Genomic DNA, 23,998 nt, shown 5'->3' on the forward strand with positions numbered 1-23,998 from the left:
TTCTACGTATTTAGTCCTGACTTGGACAATGACAGAGTAAACTGCAAAACCTCTAGGTGGTTTTGCAGGCAAAAGAGTCTGCAAACACTTAACAGGAGAGAGTAAGAGTTTAAAATTACCATTATAACCAGGAAAAATGTTGCAAAAATGAGACCAAAGACACACATGAAATACTAAAGATTGGAAAGAAAGAAAAATTAAATGCCTAAATAGAAAATTAGGAACAGACATTCATCTTCTCACTGTATATGTGACTCACTGGGAAAATGTTCGAAGTATTAAAAATCATCATGCACTGGAAAGACCTACCTATCATTCTCTGGCTTTTGGAGGGTAAGGGGATTTATAGTAGACCAGACTGTATCTGTATCACATCGTGGCTTGGAGAAAAAGAGTAGACAGCATGGTCCCTTAGGTCTGTCCCAAGCCAAACCTCAGTGATTCCAGACACCTGCTGCCTACTGGAGCCATCCAACTCAGCCTGAACCGTGTCCCAGGAATTCTACCACATCTGAAACCTCCCGTGATTTCAGTCTTATTCAGGTACCAGTGTGGATCAGATGAGATCAAGGCAACGATTTCAATAATGCATTAAATGTTATGGCTAAGTGATAATGATACCATTTGCAAACATACTCTTTCTCTAACTACAAATTCAAATCCAGCCTATCAGCAAAAATTCAGACAACGTCTAGCTGGTACCATGTGTTCAACCACGACTTCATTCTGCAATGCTGTCAGAACTTATCTTACTTGACCTACCCATACATAACACAGCATTCCACTGAAAAGTAATACATCAAAAAAACCCCAAGCAGACATAGTTTCCAGCACCACAACCATAAATTGAGATCCTCATCCTTTATCGTAGATGAGAGAGGTGCTTGGCCAGCTCAAGGTTCAACACCTAATATTTCTCTACGTTATTTTACAATAACATTCCAGACCGCTAGACTTCATAAAAGCTAGCCTATTTTCTAAACACACTTGGAACACCTAGCTTTTATTTAAATTTTCATATGGCACTAACAGCTATTTTAATCTGTCTTTAAAGGAATATATACCCTATCTGCAAACAAACATTATTATAACATCAACTGCCAGTAAGAAAAGCTGATCACTTCAAACCTCTGAAATTTTTCATCTGAATAATTCAGATAAACAGCTTTCAAAAAGGAGACACTGCATTCACTGTCTGTGACTCAGCTCTGCAGAGTTCCAGATGTCTGAACTCTCAGGGTCATTCACAGTGAGGAGAAAATGATGAGAGTGAGGTTTTAATTACATGAAAAAGAGACAAATATGGCTACCAGCATATTTTCTTCATTGAATTTACCTGCAATACTTCCCCCCCTGCCTCCTTTCTCCTTTTGCAAGGCTAAGGAGCTTCACCACGGAGCTTCACTCCCCTGCTCCCTGCCCTGCTCGTCATCACCCCACGAAGTACTGGAACAATGTGGCTCTCAACCTAACAGCCCTGTTAATCAAGAGAGCTACATGACTGCTTATTTCTAAACTCCCTTCCCATTATGTTGCACTTTCAATGAAACTCTTAACTAGCAGCAGTCAAGAGCACTCCCCCCTGCTGGCATCAGAATGAATTTTACCAATTCAATTTGCTGGTTGCTCAAAACTAAAAATGCCAGCTGATTGCTAGTTCAGACGGCTCCGTGTTCAGCCACTTGTGCATACTTGAAATTATCTGAATGCAGTTTGAAGACTACAGCAGAAATTTTGTAATTACAATTCTGCAATGTAGATGGTAATTTTTCCCCCTCAGTAACACACAAAGATCAGATAAACAGGAAGCAAATTGAGGAATTTTGCAACATGAATAGTGATCTGCCTCAAACAGAAAAAAAAAAAAAAAATAGGAAAAGGAGGAAGGGAGGAAGAAATCTGTGATCTGAAGTCCTGATCTGATGAGACTCTTACACTCCAGTTGCAGAAGGGCTGCCTCAACAAAAGAGACAATCAAAGCAAGTCAGGAAAGTTATATCTATCATTAAGTAGTTTCTTCTCTTTGATGCTTGAAAACAGGCATTAAGTAGGCTCTGCAAATGTAAGAGACTTTACAGAATCCTTGTATTCAAATTAAGAGTTTTCTTAAAAATGATTTCCTGCTCTATAAGGTGGATAAAGGCCACATTTTCAAAGTAAAACAAGCCAGTATGCCTGCCATGTACTGCGACGCTTCCTGACACGGTGACGTAAATCATGCAGAAGAGGGGTATCCTCCTTTATATCCTCTTCCTCTCTGCTTCCCTCTAACAACCACAAACATCAGAGAGAAGGTCACTGTACTCAACCCTCTCCACTGAAAATTGTCCCAGAGGACAAGAGGCAGGGATTGTGCTGTAATTAAAGCAGCTGATCACTGGGTCACTGCCATTCTGCTGCCACCTGAGTCCTGGCACACTTTGAACAGTGATTTGCATGAAACACACACCGCTCACACAACAAAGTGACAAGGGAATTCCAAAAACCCTTCACCTTGGAGAGCAGGAGGTCTCGATGAGTTTTAGACAACCCACGACAAGACTGACAAAGTTTAGGTTAAAAGGGCTTTAGGAGACCACGAAGTGAAAGGACAAGCAGTAACACTGAGTTATTTGGTAGCACTCAGAGCTGTTCGGAAGCAGAGTGTTCTGTGCCTGCTGGCTGTACCCTGGCAGTACAGCACGTACACAGCCCTGGAGTGCTGTGCTGCTCTGCAAACACAAAGCTGTGTGCTCAACAGATGCCTGGAGAGCATGATGGGAGCAGAATTTCTTCCACGCAAACTTTTTGCTCCGGAAGTCTTGGATACGAAGAGTAAATGTAACATTTCTAGGGCTCTCACGGGCAGCTGCAACCTCCCATTTTCTGCGTATAGATATGCTGAACCAACTCTTCTACCTAATTAATCACATTCAAATCCTGATCTGATTAGAAATCTGATTTTTGCAATGTCATATGTTGATTTTTGATTATGTACTTTTCTGCATTAAACGGAATGAATCCAGGCAAGCATTAGCTGCATTTGCAGTCCGAGGCATCCTGTTATGGAAACCTCACATTATTCAGATATGCCATTCTTGTGTGTGCTTTTTTTTTTTTTTTAACATGTATGTCTTTTTTTAACCCATTATGCACTTCATAACATATCAAACATATTTAATAACTGTATTATGAAACTGAGAGCAGTTAGGGGTTTTTTTTCTCCTTAAAATGATCTAAAATAATCTCAACAGTCTCAATTCCAGGATTTTCTGAAGAGAAATGCAATTCAAAATATTACTGTACTATTGCATCAGTATCATTAAAACATGAACTTTTAGCAGATACTTCCATCAGTTTATCATTGATGCTTGTTATTCCAGCAACTCTTATCAGCAATACAGAGATGTAGTAAGAACTACAGGCAGAACAAAAAATTTAAATGAAATCCATAACCTTTAGATGAAGTACAGCTAGGACTACAGCTTTGTGCTTTGTTTGTTTGCTTGTTTTAATTTAAAGAGAAATGTTTCTTTCACAAACACATCTGATGACTGAGGCGGACCCAGTATTTGGAGAGGAAAATCTAGAACATGAAGATTTAGGGGGAAGGCATTTTTAATTACTATTTCGGCATAGTTTTTTTGCAGACAATCTGGGGGAGGAAGTCTTTGCATCTTTTGGATGCAAAGAGAGACTCAGATCCCAACCACAGTGGTTAGAGACAAAAGCTTTCACCATAGAAGCTCTCTTAAATTCAGTGATTTACCAGGAGCCAGCTCAGGTAAGCACATCCTGCTTACCTAAATTTCTCCTAATGTCCAAAACCATTGTAGTGATGGATTTTAATTTCTTAGATTAAGCCCCTAGTTACAGCTACAGAATAACTACACACAGCTTTGCCTCTCTCACTCTTTTATTTCTTGATCGGACACACTGAAGAGCCCTAAAGAATGATAAACTTGGTGCCTTGTAAAGATGAAGCACAGCAAGAGAACAAGGCAGTGCCTTTATGGTCCTTTGCTGAAGAAAGTCTATAAATCTGTCCATTTTGCTCTCAGTTGTTTCCTCATTTCCATTTTTGCTGCAGCACCAACACAAACATTACCCAAAGCCTTCAATAAGATCATTTACATGTTAAACTGCTTGGCAAGAGCAGACCCATGGGATGAGACTACACTGCACCAGAGAAGGGGCAGAAATGAACAAAACAGCCTGGGCCAAATGCTGACTGAAAGTAATTTGTATGGCAGTCTACTTTGAAGCATTCTTTCCTGAAAAGCTTTTGAGCAATATTTTGCTTTTGTATCCCATACACAGAGATATAATCCAATTATGGTGTAACTTTTTGCTCAGCATTACTGTTAAACATGACTTTTAGTATCCACATGGATTGGGAAGCGGTTAGGAGAAAAGGTAACCTGTGAGTGATTAAAGTGCTTTGATTTTCTTGCTTGGACAGGTATCTGATTTGGCCAAAACAGGGTTATTTTTTTAAACTGCTGTGTACTAAGTGAAGCTGTTTATTTCAGAAGACTGTACGGTAATTTCATATGCAGTACATATTTAGAGAATTATATTCTTTAATTTATCAAGATTATCAGCCTTGCCATAATATATTCTAGTACTAGAGTAAGAAATTTTTTCAATCCTAATAAAAACACAGCTATGCCTGGTTTGTAGAAAGTGGAGGCTGTTTTCATCAGCTCCCCATAACACCATGGAAGAAGTAGTATTATATACAAAAGAACACCATATCCATTGCCATTTCAATAATTTATAGAATCAATGTGTTCAATTATAATTCAATTTCTGGCCTACAGACTGTCTATTTGATTTGAAAATAACTACTGTTGAAAAATAACACCTAGCTTTTCTTGGCAAGTTAGAAGAAATTTTATTGTCTCTGAGAAAGATCATAATTTGTTTGCATGAGTTCCATAAAAGCTGTCTAAGGGAACCTTTCCACAGCTTGTAGCTTGCAAGAAATAAAACAGATTCAAAGCTTACCCCTTTACCCCTGACTTATTTATCTGTTGAAATGAGTATTCTTTATAAATTTTTATTACCCACTCACTTTAGTGATTTTCTGTAATGGGTAAGCACAAAAAGTTAAGCTCTGGAAGTAGTGTCTGTCAGAACTGTTTGAACATAGCAACACGATGCACATGCATCACATTTTGGTCAGAAGAGGCACAGTTTTTGGGCTTAGATAATGAAAAAATATTTTCTATTTATAGCACAAGCTATTGGTTTACCTATGTATCCTTTTCTATTTGACTCTTTGCACTGCACAGAAATATCCCCATCTTATTCATAGGCCTTGACAGCATTAGCCTACTTTGTGTATCACAAAAGGAAATTATTTAAACTCTGAGTAATCATTTAAAGTATCCGTTATGTGAAGTATTTGACTACTGAAATGAAGTTTACATACCTTATTAGGTACCTCTCTGGCAAAATTTACCTGTTGTAAATCAAATCTTGAGTTTCTTCTAGAGATAAGAAAACCATTCCTATTACGTTGCACACAATGTCACTGGAGCTCACAGTAGCAAATGTAACTTCAGAATTACAAAGTACTGCTGATGTGGAAAAACTATTTACTGCAAATAGCCAGTATGTATACCCTGCACAGATTATTCTAAAAAAAAAAAATCACCAAGGAAAGACAAACCTTAGACACGTGTTAGACATGTTGTTGTTCAACAATTGCTGTCTAGTGAACTCATGAAATTTTCAAGTCACCAAGATTTATCTAAATGCTGGTATTACAGTTTAAGAAAACCCTCTACAACAGGCTATTCTATATATATTTTCTATATATTATTATCAAAACCATAAATGAAGCCGAAGCGGCTGTGCTATTGACAAGGCAGAATATTTCTAGATCATTCTTCTGCATCTATTCTAAGACAGGCAGCAGGAATACAAACATTCAGGCAGTTATAAAGTTACCAGACACTACTGACAGTCCCAACACAAAGACAGTGTGTCAGGTAAACAGAACTACTTCTAAGAACCACCTCTTAAATTAAAGCCTTATTTCAGGACTGTGAGCATATTTGTCCTTTATTAATCAGATTAACTCTAATTGGTTAATTTTTGCAAAAGACTATACATAGGACTGACATGATGCAAAGGATCTCTTACACCTGTTATACCTATGTTGTGCTGATCTGTGATAACCTATTCAGCTGGCTATTCATACCACAGCAGATCTGTTTTGCTGGTCTCTCATTAGATGTGATGCATTTCAACTTTGCAGTGTGAATGACTGCTTGCACATTCCTGAGAGCGCCTGCCTTTCTGCATTCATGACATCCTCGTAAGTTGCAATTTGGATTAGTATATATCGCGGTACCACTCGTAGGACATGATCATGTCATATCCCTTGATGGTTCCAGAACAGCTTAGCATACCACTTTTACCCTGGTCAGAGAGTTAACGCAACAGAATGTCATAAAAATAATAAAAATCATTCTCAATACTACAGAGGGGAAGCTTTATGAGCATGCAAGCATTTTTAGTATTTGTAGAATTTCCAAATTAAATGCCTTAAAGAACCACACAGCTCAAATGTTGCAATGATAGAGATCACTTGCTTTAACAAATATATCCAAAAATATGGAAATTTTAAGGGAATTTGATTTTGAAGGTCATTTTAAAGGCTAGCAAAATAAAACAATAATCCTGTTTCAGTGGTTGAATACTTTCATACTGATTTTTCATTTTTCTTTTAGCATAATCCTCACAAAGAAGTAAGAACTGGTAAACCTTATCAGCATTAAGAAAAATAGGCTCCTGATAGTACAGAACATGAAACTATGCAAACTGATGTTAAATTTACTCATGATATTCCATTATTTCAGCTACCTTTGACTTATTTGCAACTTTCTGAACATTTTCTCTGAAAACAGACTGAAGTTCTATCACATTTGTTAAAAGCCCTTTTAAAAGACAAACCTCTTTTCCTGTGAGGAAACAAAAAGCCTAAAAATCCACGTTTGCTAAATTACGAAACAGAACATATTAATTTGAAATAAATTATGTATGAGTAAGCTTAAATAGAAAAAAAAGTACATATAAGGAGGAAAAAAAAATTTAAAAAGAGACCTTGTCCACTGTACTGCTAATGTATGAAGAAGATACAGGAAGTACGAACCTCTCGGGATACAACCATGCTGTTAAGTCTGTTTAATGGGAAGCAGGAAGAGGAAGAGGGATGTACACAATGAGAAATTAAAGAATATCTTTCTTAGAGGGAATTTAAAATTAAGAACAAGAAACATATTCATTGCAGTTTATAGGCATTCTGCAAATCCTGTGTATTTATCAAACACAGAACAAGCCACCTGGTTAAGTTCCTGTGTTATTTCCTTGTCAACAATGTAATGAAATTATAACACGTGATGAAGATGCTGCTGCCAGTCAGTCCTACACTGCAGATAGTTCTCTCCCACAACAAGCTTGGGAAAGGGGGCATGCCACCCAGTTCAGATTTCAGGGAGAAGGATGAAGCAAAGTAATACATGTGGCTCAAATATGAACAGCCCTTAGATGGTAAGATTGGTTCTTTCTTTCATTCTTGTCAGAAGAAAAACAGTATTTTCATTTCAACACACTGAAAACCACATATTGTGTTTTACCTCACCAGTTTTCATGGAACATTTCCTGCCCACTTTCTGTACACTCTGTGAGGAGAATGAATCACTGGCAGTCAGACCTTATTTTGACCCTTCACTTGGGCAGGGCTGAAGATCTGCTCACATAGAAAGAAAAGATTTAAACAGCAAGGAAGTCGCAGGTCAGACTCACAATGTTCTAGCAGGGGCTGCAGAGAAATACTGTGCACAGATTGCACAATTGTACCTGAGGTGAATGTCTCCTTTCCCAAAAGCTACCCTGAAAAACACTAGCAAAGTTCTTAAAAAGCATAAATAAAATATAGTTACGGTCACATTGCACATTATGTGCCTTTCCTCATAATTGATGGTACTGATAACTTTTACTTCAAACAGAATTGTTAAATATTCTTTCTTTGGACTTACCATTTTTTACTTCCTTTATTTTATTTTTTCACTGACTGGAAGATTATATGCATTTCCTATTATAATTGAATTTATTCTAACTTTTTGACATACAAATCTGAGGGATGCTATACACTGGAGCACACTAAGATGGAGCCATTCCTTAACATTTGGATTTCTGGCAACTAAACCTCAGTCTTAATGTCTGTTTCATGTATATCAGCTACACATTGCATGAAAATAATCCATGCACTTCTGCTCCACAACAAATAAAATGACAGTCCCTTCATTAATAATTTCAAAATTTCTGTTTCTTTTGTGACTACTTATTTAGATCAACTTGCTTGGCAAATTGCAGTGAGGCTTTTAACCCTTCTGCTCAGTCAGAATTTAACTAATCTAAAGTCTCGACTCCGCAGAACAGCTCTGGACTACTGCTGCTGGAAAATAAAATCTTCAAAACCAAAATGCACAGAAAAAAATATATTTTAATGCATTATAATGAAGCCACTTTAGGAACTACAGTGGTCTTAATGAAAAGTGAATGAAAAGAAAGCACTGAAATCAATGGAATTGTTGGAATTAGTATGTCAGGATTAGACCTGCAGTCAATTCGTGTAACAAAGTAAGCTGAACAGGCATGTCAGAAACACTGTTTAGCTGGAAGCACAGCATATTTAGAATAAAAGGCAAATGGTCCTTCAGCCCTACCAAAAATGCCAAAGGAAAACAAATACCTGGAAAGTTCATCACTCTGTAAGAATATGGCTCACTTAGCAATTTCAAACCATGAAATAATACTGTATGTGTATAACAGATAATCTAGCCTGTGCATTTGTAAGTAATCTAACTAAAAATGTTTAGCCCTCTTATGCTCTTACTTCTTGTTATTGCATTTTGCTTCCTGTTAAGCCGTGGAGTCAAATAAACAGGTCTTAGGGTCTGGCTTTATGTATTTAAGGTAAAATGACAAAAATTCCCTTAAAATGCAGATTCTGAAAAACAAGTTCCCTTGGCCGTAAGAGAGTGAACATAGTTTAAAACAGAACTGGAGCCGCTGTCACGCCAGGATGGACATACCGTCAAACAGCCCATCAGGCTCTGCTCAAATGGTCTCTGGAAGGCTCTGGGGTCTCCACACCAGTCCAGGAGCTCTGTTGCTGCATTATGGAAGTTTGCTGGGTTCTGTAAGTGCTGGAAAGGGAAGGCAAAGCAACATGGTAAATAACATATACAAGGGCTGACATATTTCTTTCTACATCACATTGTTCTAAGTCTGGCAACTAGGAACAGCATATAACTCAAAAGCAAGACTCAATTGCACAGTGAATGCAGAAAATCCTACTACATTCTTATTAATACTTACACTGTTTTCTGACATGACTTCACTAGTTAGAGACAAGCTGTAGCTGAAATACCAGAGCTCCCCAAACTCTCTCCTCCACAGTACCACCTCTCCCACCTCCAAATCATAGTGGATTCCACTTGGAAATCCAAACTGTCTGAGCCCAAATTAAGGGAACTTTTAGTCTCAGGTTCAATGTCTTTGAAGTGTGTTTATGCCCCACTGTTGGGACATGCCAGCACAGCACCTTCCAATAATCAAGATTTCAATCTTTGTTGCTGGCCAATGAGACAAACGTGACAGACTCAGAAAATGCCAGAGCCGGGGAGAAGCACACTCCCTATACCAATCCTTTCCAGGAACCTTGGCTTCTGTTGCTTGTGACATCATCATGAGCAATTAGGGTGATCAGTTTCGGGATCATGAAAAACAGAGGGTTATTTCTTAACTGAAAATGCTTTCACATGCACAGAAGGCATGCAGACATTTCAGAGGGGAACCCTAACTCTCCTGAAAAGGGTGACAGGATTTTGAGAGGGAAAAAAAAATCTGGTTCTGTTTTGAAATTTGCATGGGCAATAGATTTTTTTTTCTTGACTATCACATTAATTTCTGCCTTTTTACTGAACAGCAGGAAGTCCTGATTTTAGAGGCACTCAGTAAACTTACCTAATACTATTGTTCACACTGTCACCCCTCAATGTCTACATTGCCAAAGCATTCCAACATTTCAGCTGGAGCAGAGAGATGGCACAGGAAAGAAGGAATTCAATTTACATCAGTAATATTGCTACTAAATTCTCCAGTTCTGGTGATGGCAGATGTGTCAGTGAAAACTCCAGAAACAACAAGAAAAGAGAGTATTTAAGAATTGTTGGGATTTTTTAAGTAGCGGTTTTATAATTCTTGGAATTGCTGAGAAAAATATGAAAATGATATGAGTGTTTTATCTGGGAGGCACAAATCTCAGGGGCATAATTTTTAAAATATATCATTACTTTTAAATCAGTTGCATAATTTGAGAAAACATGACTGCTCATTTCTAAGCATCTGGATGAACTACAATGTTCACAACCTATTTTTTCTCCCTTCATCCCCTCATGCCTGAGTAGCTGCATATATTAACTTCATGACAAATGATGGGAAAAAAAAAATCATCCTATGCCAGGTTTTCAGGAGTTCCCAGTCTGTGAGCTTTTGGACCACGTTACATTAGATAATTCTTATTCAATGAACGCTCTTGGTCAGAGGCCTTGTTTTAACAAGGGATGACTGACATGCAGGGCATGGATTTTTAAAACAATAGCAGAATTTGAAAAAGCAGACAGGCATTTTGCAAAGTGGGTTTCTACCTCTGCTCTACCAACACCGGTACAGCTCACCCTACCAACTAGTGAGAGCTTCACCTAGGCTGCATTTCAGAATTACATCTCTGGCCAATTGTAAAATTATTGGTGGAGTCGTCGACTGAATGTGTATACAGATTAAAGGCAAGAATCCAAGTAAGAAGCCATATTGTAAGGCTTCGTGTAAAAATATTCCCATGAACAGAGTCAGCAGTTTGGATTATGAACCTTCCAAGTAAAAGGGAAAAGGATTCCTTTTTCAACTCTTCACTTAAACCACCAGAGAAGTGACTGCCTGACACCAAATCTCTCAGTGAATACAGCTCCTTCCACAGGCCACTTTGATCTGCAGGGGAAACAGAAGTTGCTTCAAACCTCTCTACAACAGCACGTGTAAGCTCTGCTAATATCAAATACACTATTTCCAGAAGGCAAGAGAGGTACATGAGCTGGTGAACAAATTGCACCATAGTGAATGCCTACTGTACTGATAGGACTTAGGTCACAAAACCTCTCAGAAGGGAAAAAATAACCCAAACCAAAACCACAGAAACAACATAAGGAAAAATTCACTGAAACCCAGGCAATTCTGCATGTGAAACAGTTTTTAGTAACTCTTCCTTCCATGTGGGAAGGGAAATGAATTGAGATCCACTAACCAAAAGCCCTAAGTAAGAGCTTCATGATATTTATTCTCACCAGTGTTGCTGCTTGCCAGCTACACACATCTTCTGCTAAAGCTTACAATGAAATTTCACCATTGAGAAACAGACACTTCATCTGAATGAGAACAATTTTTATAGATATAGGCTAACAGATAAAAAGCAGGGCACACCCTTATCCACATGCTTAATTTTCAGTTTAGCACCACATAAAGGTAATTTCTACTTACCATAACACCACTGAAAAGCAGTATTTTTTTTTTTTCCTAAAGTTTCGACATGGATTAAAATTGCACTTTCCTACAGAAGAAAAGGCTCCTTCTACTTGCCTGTGCCAAAGTAGGGGTGACCTCAATGACTTGGTTTTAACTGTTTGTTCTGTAACCCTCCAGCAAGTTATTTCACTGCATCAGGACTGACCCCTGAGGGACACTATCAAAACCCACTTAAATACAGAGGGGACACTGAAATCCTGACTTCTTAAATGTAACTGCCTCATTGAAACTTGTTTAGAAACTCACTGGGCAAGATAAGCAATTCTATTAGTTCCATCATAGACTAAAAAACCCCAAACAAAACACAGGAAAAAGTCAGAATACCAGAGGGTCCTGCCTCTGGGCAGTGGATTTGAGTAGTTCATGGGATGAGATAAAACTTGGTCCCAAGAGGACACCTCTTGCAATGTCACACACAGTGCTGTCTGACTTTCTAAATAATTTTAAACTCAGGTTCTCCTCCAGTTTTTCGCATTCAAAGGCTAAGGCTACTTTTGTGGAAAACAAACAGAAGATCTAGCATGAACCAAAGCATGAAGGCAGGTGCAATTCCTTCCCTCAGCTACACAAGAACACATTCCAAATGCCTGCTGTAATTTTTTATTTATTGACAACTTAAACACTGTATGTAGAGCAAAAAGCTCCAATGTCATTCACATCCTCACAACAAAAAGCCTGACTGAGAAGAATCTTACATCTACCATATTCATCGAGCAGGAAATAAAGAGATTTTTCTCAGTTCTCGATCCAAGAACAGAAGTACAAAACAAAGCTTATGCCAGATCCATCCATCAGCTTTGTTTTGAAGCATTTTACATGCATGGCTCTATCCTCTTCAACTGAAATTATTGGCAGCATTTTGAAGAAGCAAGGCATGTGTCTGAGGAGTCTTGTCTGAAACCGTGCTTCTTGTAAACAAGGGGGGAGAAAATCCACCTCATTAGTAGCTGGTTTAAAAAACGTGACAATGAATCAGATCTGGTTACAACACACCTTGGTGTATCTTCAAAGCTGCTAGTGAAGGGCAACCTAACAGCACCATGCTTGCAAGCAACCATGTTTTCAGCAAGTGGAGAGGATTTGTATGAATAAAATCTGAAGCAGAAATGAACAAAGCAAATGAACTGAATGAAGCAGTTATTTACCAGATTGCTTTCAGTATTATTTGCTTTTCAGAAGACTATTACGTGGCAATTTCTGTAATTGAAAAAATTTACAAGATGTTCAGTCTGATCATTTATAACACCCCAAATCTAATATTCCCTTAGCCTGAATAGAACAGAAATCGCAGAAATACTTGATGCATGTGAGCATATCATTATTGTGGGGATCACCAGGTGATGCTCTGAAGAAAGAGTCTGAGAGTCATACTTGGTCTTGGAAAGGATCTCTTGCTCTTTGTAGCTACTCAACAGGTGTAGGGGAATAGAGAGAACAGCAGAAGACGTTGCTATCCATTTTACTATCTCCAAAGAAGAGCGAACTGTACAAGCAAAGCCCTTTTCTGAGGACTGCTGACATTTGAGCTGGATTCCAGGGAAGATGGGAACATCTACTGCTGCTCATGACCACCTCTGGCTTAAACGCTCTACTCACCTAAAGAACAGACCACCTTTGTAAATTTGTGTGGACATACAGGCAGAGGATGCAGGTACAGTAGCACTCAAGTTCACCAGACTCCACTGCAACTGTCTGTGTGCCCACTCCAAGGTTTACTGCTCTGTCATCTCTTGAGGCGAGGGCAACAACCAGAGTGTTTATAGAATTACATACAGCAGCTGACATGTGGCAAGTTTTGGTCCAACGTTTCAAAATACAGCCACCCATTGAAACTGTAACTCCCTTCCAATCAAATAGTGGTCAGAAAGTCTTGATATACAATAAAAACTCTGCAATGGGCAAAAAAATATAAGCTTCATTCCACATATATATTCAGGCCCTTATGAGTTAAAAAGGTATATATAATAAATATCTTATTATTTAGAAGGATACTAAAGCACAATTGAGTACTCTCTGGGTGGGTGGGTGAACAGTGGGTGAAAACCACTTCCTGCAACCCAAGATTCAATGATTTTGGAGACTGAAACATATTACCCACATTGAAACATGGCAATGATGATGGCCTTATCTTCTCTAAATATAGAAGACTGCAACCCTTTTCTACACTTGTGTACCTTAGACAGAACAGTCTAGTAAGCAATGCAAGAATATCAGTCAAAATTAAGAACAAATACAGACGTTTAATATTATCTCACATCAAGAAATGCTAACGTGACAGCAACGGTACGGAAAGTGAATCGTTTAAACATGAAATCCATATGTTCCTGTTTGCTGCTATAGAAAACAAATGCTGAATTTCAATTTACAAATGACATCTCTAGTGGAGGGTTTATTTTCCTCTTTTCTGTGGAATACATCAGATTGAATGCAGAGACCTAATTTGCCACAACTTAACCTAATCAAAATGAGATGTCATGCAAGTAAGTTTTTGAGCAGCAAACTGCTTAACTATGCTAAACAAGTTATTGCATTTATTTACGTGATGTCGCAGCAAATTATGAAGGCTGACTCAAGTTGTCTGTTTGTTTTGCCGAGTTACGTCTGCTCTCTGTCTCACTCCTTGATTTAATTGAACCGCTGAAGATAATATAACTTATCACAGAGACATTATGCCATGTTGTAGATTCTAGGTTAATTAACAGTAGCCTACAGTCACTGAATTTCTCACATGGTTAGCCACTTGGACCGTGTCTACTGTCTAGCTTCACTAATCAACGAGTCTGGGAATTTTACATCAGCGACACAAAACACAGGCAACACAGGGAGCTTTTCAGTGCACAGAAAAAGAAAACACAGAGATGTAGGTAGCCTTTTTATTTGCTCTGAAATTAACCCCTTCCTACACACCATGTGGCAAGGCTGCACGCTTGGCAAACGTTCTGGTCCATCAGCTGGGGAGAGTGAATCCAGGAGGCAGCTGTTCTGCAGGACAGAAAGTCTGGCCTGCTGTTCCACAAGCACTGGGGGCTGCCAGCCCTAGAAGGCTCCTGCTTCCCTCTGCCTTCTTCTGCCTGCTCCCTTGCACAGCACAAGAGGACACACGCCTGCCTGCATGGTGAATTAGCCCCATTCTACACTAACAATTTGAGCTGCCCCTGGCCTTCCAGGAAGGCAGGCAGGGCAGGTCCTTGAACCTTAGCACTAGCAGGGGAGACAGCAGCAGCGTGAGCCACTCCAGGGGAGGCCCTTCAAGAGCCCATGGGAATGGGCACGTGTTACAGCACAGCATTTTTGCATACCAGCACTAGTCTGAAGCTGACCTAAATCCTAGGACACATTTTGTTGGTGATGCTTAGTCTTATGGCAGGTTGTTTCTGTGAGCTTCCTTGCCCAATCATGTACTTCCAGCACTTTCACTGCCTCAGACCACACTTGCTGTTCTGACTGTGATATAACCTCCCAAATGCAGAGACTTTCAGCCATCACTCACAGTGAGATCCCTTATGTGACCACACAATCATTAGACCTGACTCAAAGAAAGTGGCAGCAAACAAAAGGTAGGGCAGGGAAGGTACCAGGACTCTGCTCTCAGGAGCAGTTTAGGATTAAATGCATCGCGAAACTTCTCCCAAAGGTGGAGCTGTATCATCAGTGTAAGAGGATGACACAGTTAAGTTCACAGCATAAATACTCCTGCCTCACAATACCCTCCTTTAAAAAAAAACAGCTGTACTTTCAATTATTTCAAGCCAGATAAATATTTTAAAATTAATATTCCTCATTATTCTATATAAACATAATGCATACAAAGGAAGGTGCCAAAAGGAAACAAAAAATTTTAGTGTTCTGATACTGTACATATTTATTCTTGAGGTAATCCTGAGACTTCAGCCAAGTTTAGACAACAGGTTCATCTGTATGCTCTCAAAACTTGCCAACAGGTCCAGAATTTCAAGGTATATAGAACCCAGCACAAAGCCCACCTCTTCCAAAGGATGAGGCCAGATACTCTGCATGACATAAATTTTGTATACATTTGAAATGCCTGTGTATCACTCTGAGGTTCTCATGACCTGCTTGCTATTTTCAGCTGCAAACATGCAGGTTTTCAAGCCTTTATTGACAACAATGGAAATTAAAATTCTCATATGGTTGTAATTCTATGAATTTAATAACACAACTGTAAAAGCAGCTATCAAAAGTAAGTATATGTATAAAAGTAAGTATACTCAAAACTATAAATGCAGAAACCGTAATTCCTTTGGAGCTAAACTGATTGGAAATGCTTGGTGAAGGAGCTGACCCGCTTCACTTGTGGTGATGGAGCTGATTCTATGCCTACAGTACTTTTCTAACTCTGGTGTTAGAAAAGAGTATGGTGTATCTCACTCTGACCCTTGAGATGGGATTTGGTGGCCAGGTGCTTTGGCAGATTCTGCCACACAGTTCAGACTATTTTTTGCCCATTGTAATGCTCATCCAGACATGTCTACAGTCATGTGTAATGAAAATGCACTTATGAGCTGAAGGGGGGCAAATAGGGGGGTAGGGAAGAATGGGATCAGGGCAGAGAGAACTGACAGAGATTACACGGCCTTCAACTTAAACAACTGGGAGCAGAATTACTGTGCTCCTGCACGTGGGGCAAAGGGTGTTCAGCTCCCAAAGGAAAACGAGTCACCTCTCTTAGGACTGTAAATAGGATTCCTGGTCAGACACCCTTCACACAGCACAACCATGGGGAGACAAAGCTAGTCTCCCTGTTACTCAGTGCCAAGGTACACTGCTGCCAGACCTGAATTTGATGGCTCACTCAGTGCCATAAGACCTGCAAAATCAGCAAGAGCCATTTGCTTTAACACATTTATTGAGCCTTTATTACTCCAAACCCTGAGCGAGCTCTGTGAAGGAGCCCAACCATAAGCCTGTCTCCCCTCCTATGCAAAGGCCTCTACTTTGGATGCCCATCCACCACTGGCTGCCACGAAGCTCAAGTACAGAAATACAGGACAACACTACCCAAGAACACACTTTAAACATAAAAAATGACATGACCTGAAATAGGTGGTTTCTCTAACTTTATTTTTTCACTGTCAACAGTGATTGTGCACACTTTGCCCTATCCACAAGCAGCCATACTCACTATATTAAAAACTCATCTGCAATCAATATTCAAAACAAATGGTCTTTTTTGTGATGATAGAGGGGAGTATAGAGCTCTTCACTGTCTTTCGGGAGTGTGATTTTTGTTTATCTGGATATGGGTATAGATAGTTCAATTCTCTACAGTCCCTTTCAATATCAAAGATTGTTTTATTTAGCAAAAAATCAAAAGGCTCAAGCTGTGCACTTTGCATTCAGACAATCCCCCCTCCCAATTTCGTGTTTGTGAGATTGAGAGACCCCTAATTAATAGAATTATCTTGCACTTACAGGGCTCATTCCATCGGAGGCTTTATAAATATTTTATTAGGCTCACATTTTGAGAGGCACTAGATATACTAAGAGAGAGATTAGGACCATGTTAGCCATTCCTGCTTGTGAAAAACAGAGCAAACGGAGTCTCCTTTGCCCCCTTTGTCCATTGCAGCTTCTTTTTCAAAAGAAAACAAACACTGAACACCAGCACCTCTATTGGATGTTTTAACATCAGGAAAATACTGTGCAAGATCACATGCTGAACAAATGAGAAAAAGAACAAATAAAAAATACGCACACCACTGAACTGAAAAAACCCCAAGCTGTTCAGTTATGAACTGTAAGGCAAACAAAGACTATATTAATGCAGATTTTAATTGATGCTTCTCTCATACACTTTTAGTAAAAACTGTGTGTACAATTCAGTACTGATTGCAGAAAAGGTGAATGCCTAGTAATTGAGCAGCCTTGTTCTGCTGCCTTGATCTCCTATACCATGAGTTTTGTGAGGATGACTGCACACCTATATGCATGTGCTGGAGCAAAGGAAAGACACTGCAACCTTGGCTTGCCCATTAGTTTTACAAAAGTGTAAGAAATGGATTTAACATCTGATCCTTAAGAATTATATATCCATAGAAGCCAGAAGAGCTGAAACAAGAATCATTCCTTAACTCCGCTCATCAGAACTGCAACATTGTCTTCCTTTCGATCCACATAACTGCAGAGTATTTATGATATACTTTGATAAAACTTTATCTTAAGTAAGGGAACGTGAAGCAAATTAAACTCCTTTAGTCATAGCCTATTGTTCCACCCCACCCTCCCCTCTTCAGGAGGAAACTGTGACTTGGGGGTCTAAAGGCTGTGATCAGATCTGACTGAAGATGGATATGAGGCAGACTAAAGGCAGTATGCCTTCATGTTCACCTCTTGATTGTTGGTGCAGGCTTTGTACCTTCCTTACCCCCAGCACCTGCACTGCTATGGTGTCAGCTGAGAGCAGTGGAAACAGTATGGTTTACAAAGACTCCACATAAAATCAGAGGGGTCAGAAGTATTTTTCCTTAAGCACTCTCAAACTGATTTTATGGGATAAAAGTCAAAAGACTAAGGTACAGCTGTTTGCTTTTCTCCAAGGCCATGCTCAGTCATGCAAGGCTCCAATCTTTAGACTTGCAATTACAGCTGAACAGAATTATGAAATCAGTTTGCCTAACCAGTTCACTTGCTCTTCTTGGCAAGTGAAACAACTCATTTTCCATTCGTATCTCCCTATTACACCATGCCAGCATAAGACGTCTCTCTGTGTGACTCCAGCAACAATGCTGAGGCTTCTCCAGCCTTAGCACTCCAACAGACATTGCAATGGTACAGGAGCTTTCTTCTCCAATGCCCTTGTGATCTTCAGTCAGTAGTTTCAGTCCTAAATATCTCAATGTACCAAGGAGTTAAATTTCTCCAAGCAGTGGCCATACTCCGTTACAATACCACTGCACTATTAATGTTTCATTATTACAATAATATTTACATAAATAGGAAATAGATTTTATTGATAAAAATAGGCTTATTTGTTCTAGACTTGCTTCCCTGCTGTAAGGTAAAAAAATCTACTTTCATAATGTGTTTTAGGAGAAGATTAAGTGAAGGACTCAGGCAAAGAGGGGTGTCTACATAAATACTTCTGTGTTGTAAACCATTTCATAGTTTTAGGTACATATCACCTCATGAAAAGTTTGGGTCAGTGGTTTTCTTTCACGCAGTTCTTACCTTAGCAAGGTGTTTCAAGGACATTAAAGAAATATTACATCATCCCGTTACTGGAAAATTATTGTCAATAGTGCCTTCTTTCAAAAGAAGGAACACCACGTAAAAGTATGAAGTGAGTTGATGGCAAGGGGAAAAAAATCAGCACCAACTCCTCTGATATAGGTACTGAATCAACTTTAAAAATGTAATTTAAATAGATACATTTATTATTTTTCTAAATTTCACAAGAATAAATTCACTGATTTTGAAAAATATCTACTAATCTTCAGTATATCCTGTTGAACAGCAGCACATTTACTGAAAACACTTTGTTTTGCAATTAATTTTTTTTACTCATTTGAGTAATTTACTTACTTACTGAGCTTTTTATAGCACTTTTAATCAACTGATTTAATCTTTATTATTTTAATCTCTTAATCTATGTAGAGATAAAATCTCAAGGTGACTACTTAAAATGATGACTACACAAACTGCTACCACAGTGGAAGATGTAAAATTCTCATGACCTATTCTCACAGGTCCTACCAGCCAGCAAGGCATTACTGAGATATTTGCAAATCAAAAGGAAAAATGCTTCCCCAGACAGTTTTGCAATTACAAAACTGCCCACAGCACCTGCTGTGTGACCTGCCCACGTATAATGTGTTACTGCACAGAGGCAAGGAGTAAACACCACCAGTGAAAAGACTTTTCCTTCAGGAGATGATGGCAGAGGTCTGCACAGCTGAAGGCTCTTCGTATGAACAGTACTTTTGACACTAGAACTCATTTGAAAACACCTGCTTTGACAAATAGTAAAAAACTTATGTGCAAACTCTAAGCCATACCTCTGTGGATTTGCTGTTGCACACAACAGCAGCATCTCAAGTAGCAAGGGCATATGTTGGAAGGAAGATCCAGAAATGGCAGGACAGAAGTCAGAGATGTCACCAGCTGTGTCACACTTTCACTGCAGAGCTTGACCCAGCTGCTGACAAAAAGGACTTCCTATGCTCATCTGACACCAAGGTGACATCATGGACTCCACTTACTGATTCCTAGAATTTTCAAATATTCATCCTTATTTATCCAAAGAACTTTAAACCACAGGCCAGTTAAATGAGCTGCACAAGAAAGAATTAATTTCTACTAAATCCTACGGGTACTGGATTTTTCTGCCTGAGTTTAAAATGTGTACTTTCCTTTTTGAAATGGAAATACTAAGGATACTATCACAACTAATATTAAGAGTAATAACACCCCAGCCCTCAAGGACAGGTGCTGCAGTAAAGCAGCAGAACTGGGAATGGGCAAAGTGAAGCTATCACAATTTTACCAATCCACCTCACATGATGGGTTATATTCCACCCACTGGAATCCTGTCAGATAAACAAACCAGCCAAATACTGCAAACAAGAAGGTGCTCTCTTCCCCCTCCCCACCAGAAGTGCTTCTAGCAAATTGCCTCTTTGCTCTTTCCCTTGCAGCTTCCCTACCAGGAGGCAGGATCTAATGAGCAGGAATGTTGACTGACAAGTCTCTAAATGGACTAGAGGAGCCAGGAAAGCTGGTCTGCTGTCAGTTTTTCCTAAACATACTTAAGTCTAGCAGAGGAATATTCCAACAGACTGAGCACAAAAGCAGACAAAGAACTTGTGGCTATAGGCCTCAGAAAAATAGATACCAAAAAAATGTAGCTACTAACACAACACTGATGGACCATTCAACCAATAAACTGTAACACTTGAGCCCCATTAAATGTCTTTTTAAGGAAAAGGTATTTTTCCCCTTTAGCCTTGTTATTTCACATTTAGCTGCTAAAACCCCTGTAACACTTATAAAGAATACAAAAAAGTATATTCTAAATAAATACACTCTTCATAAGAATACTTCTAATTTTCAAAGTTCTTCAAGAATGAAATTTTCATGAAATTACTGTGGGCAGTTTTGTAAGCACACGCAAATGAAAAAAAAAAAAAAAGAAAGCATTTTTCCTTTTATTAAAATCTTTTCAGCTGTAATTTCATACTAGTCCTTGGTAACCAGTCCAAAATATACTAAAAATGACATGTTTAGGACTGCTTAGCATTTACACGAGTCTGCAACAATAACACTGAAGAGCAGAAGAATTAGTTCAAACACTTCAGCACTTAAAAACAGTTATGTAAATACACAAAGATTTCTATTTTCCTCTGAATTGCAAGCTACCAAAAACCTAGCTGCTGAGTGATGAAAGAAATGGGTTTGCTTGTTTCCAATTTGAGCAAGAAAATATCAACACAAACACACAGCAATTACAACTTTTAGCATATCTCTCTGAATGGCTGGGTAGGCACTAAAAAGCATTGCTAGGCAGCAATTCAGCAAGGCTTCTGGAAGGAAAGAGGGGAGAAATGCTAATAGGTTTCTGGAAATCAGCTGTGTGATGTGTGTCTCCAATTACATGGTGATGCTGCACCATTTGATGATACTGCTCCACGTGCCCTGATGTACCATGACACAGGCAGCAGAACCAGCCTTCTCTCTTCCCACCATGATCTCATATTTTTGACACCAGAGAGCCTTTTCACACTTCTCCTTAACCTGTTACTAACATTTCAGCACAGCTTTAGTACAGAGCCTAACAAGTGTACCCAGCACAGCAGGAAGATATCACATACCCTTTCTGATAGGGGCGGCTTCCTCATAATTTCAATATAGAAAGGGGTTTTTTTAATCTACTTCTTTGCAAGAATTTCAGAAGAAACATACAGAAACCTTACAAAAGTGACTGACAGCAAACAGAGACACAAAAGGTACAAGTCTATAGATTTATAAGAGCTCCAAGTTTTTCAAGTAGACCCACTTAGAGTAAGAGTAGAGAGATGTTACCCTACCCACTGCTTTTCCCTGGCATTTGCTTCTATCACCTAACAAATGCACTGGGCAGCACCTGGTTAAAGCCACACCTCTGGCTTGCTCTGAAGAATGCTTTAAGAAACTCTGTCAATTCTTTACTGGGATTTTCTATGCGGCAGGAGCCAAGCTGGCTCCTTCAGTAGGCTGTGCCTGGGCAGCAGGCAGCAAGGAAGCTCTCAAATTCAGCTCCGTGCCCGCCTGAACCAGCTCCTGCTGCCCCACAGCCTCATGGACATTGTGCCAGAGCCACCTGAGCCATGAGCCCTCATCAGATAAACAGATTATTACTGCAGCCTCAAATATGGCAGGGAATTCTCAGGGGCCATCAGACCTTTGCTCCGCACAAAAGTAATTTTGTGGTTTTGTTTGTATGGACAAAGATGTAAAGAAAAAAAAGCCTGTGCCCTGAACATCCAGCTTCCTCCAGTGTACCCTGAAGAGCCTCCTGTGTCATGACTAACTAATTGCACGTGTTAAGGAAAGCTTGTTACTTTGGCTTTTTCCACTGTACATCAAAAAAGCTATGTTTGATTTTAAAGCACACACACTTACAAATACTAAGGGAATCAGCTACAAAGAGACCACACAAGCTGTTCCAGCCTTCCACAGAAGTCTGGGGTTTTTTTAAGCATAAATACACAGCCACCTCTTCAGTTTGCCCTTTCATCTATTCTGAAACACTTCTTAACACACACTTCATTTCCTAACTAGCTGATCATATACAAGTTTTGGGTTTGTAGCTTTAAAGCACTAAAAAAGATGAAGGTAAAACACAACCTTGATCCTGGAACAGAAGTCAGCAAGGATATTGTGAGTGTCTCACAAGTCACAGAGCTGGGAAGAAAGAAGCCTGTCCTGACCCTGTGCTGAAACCTGATCTAGTTAAAGAGGCACATGGATTACCATTTATAGCATTTTCAGGGGCTGGAGTGAGGGGCAAGGAGGGCGGCAGACAGCTCTCAGTCTGGCTGCAGGAGCCACTGGCTGCCAGCACGGTTATAAAACTTGCAGATGCTGGGCGCCAAGGAAGGGTGGCTTTCCTCCCCCTGCTGCAGTGCACCTTCCACACCACTGCTATGTTAACCACCCCAAAAGAACATGAGTGCTCAGGGGAACAGCAGCACTGTTTGTTCACAGTCTGGGAAAAGGGGATAAGAGACGAGACCAGAAGAAAAGGCAGACGCATTCCTGTCCGACCCTGCAGTTAATCCCCAGAATGGGTGAAGGTACATTTACGTGGCCATGCAAGGTAGTGCTTTGCTCCCAAACTCAACACGCACAGAGCAGTGTGCGGCCCAGCTCTCAATGGGTGAACTGGAAATTACTCTTTCTAGTATTAGCCAGCTAATGGCCTGTCTCAAAGAACAAAGTAAATGTCCTCAAGCTGGAAATTTATGACCCTGTGACAGAGAGTTGAGTGTCTTCCAAAAAGGCAGTTAGTTTCTGTCTCTCTCTCCAGTACAGCAAAGATAACAGCACAAGATTCTGGAACTATGAAAAAGCAAATTGATGCAGCAGCTTTGATGCTACTTTCTTCAACAAAACAAATTATTTAAAAAAAAAAACAAAACCCAGTCATTACTCTTCAACAAAACTACAACTTGTGCCACTCGCACCAAAAAAAAAAAAAGCTTTCTGAAACATATTTTTGGTGTTCAGCCACCGTCTTAATTAACTACAATTTGTCATGAGTTGAAAACAAGAGTTTTCTCCTTCTCTTCTTTTTTTTTTGGACATAAACAGAATGGGGGAATCATGAATCCACAAGCATTCCCAAGCAGGATAGCTCCTTTTCAGGCATCCTTTGAACTCTGACACAAGCATGCTCCTGGTCTACCAGAAAACCCCAAGCTTTCTTCCAGGATCAAAGAAAACAGAGAGAGCTACTCAAATTATAGGCAGCCTGACCTCCCCCCTTCCTCCTGGCCTTCATCACTGAAGAAATATCCAAGCAGCATATGCAAAACAGCACTATGTATAAATGAAGTTAGTGGTTTAACTGACAGAGTACCCATTACATAGGCAAAATTATCTCTTTAAAACTTTAAGAAGTGTAATTTGATATTCTCTTATCTAATTAAAATAATATAAATTATGTACAGAAACCGACAGCTCTAGAAAAAGGAGCTGAGCAGCATCTTCCATTTGTCTCCACTTGATGTAAAGGTCTGTTCTTACAGCTAGAAGGTTAAATTGTTCTGCAATTTAACCTTCATTCTTCATCCTATGGGCTAGGATGGCCAAAAAGGACACCAATTTGTACCAGTCAAGGGCATGTTTTTTCTGAACCAGATAG

The 23,998-nt window shown here is 39.4% G+C and overlaps 1 protein-coding gene across 5 annotated transcripts in view; it reads right to left on the minus strand.

Annotated features, from left to right (window-relative positions):
- The window catches only part of ZMIZ1 (zinc finger MIZ-type containing 1), a 339,352-nt gene that overhangs the window by 130,295 nt on the left and 185,059 nt on the right, over positions 1 to 23,998 (minus strand). For all 5 annotated transcript variants that reach the window (XM_038141495.1, XM_038141494.1, XM_038141490.1 and 2 more), the window contains one exon: positions 9,090 to 9,203. In XM_038141495.1, coding sequence (XP_037997423.1) covers positions 9,090 to 9,203 — 114 coding nt within the window. The remainder of the gene's footprint in view (positions 1 to 9,089; positions 9,204 to 23,998) is intronic.

This window comes from Motacilla alba, chromosome 6 (assembly GCF_015832195.1).
Source record: "Motacilla alba alba isolate MOTALB_02 chromosome 6, Motacilla_alba_V1.0_pri, whole genome shotgun sequence".
NCBI classification, from domain to species: Eukaryota; Metazoa; Chordata; class Aves; order Passeriformes; family Motacillidae; genus Motacilla; species Motacilla alba.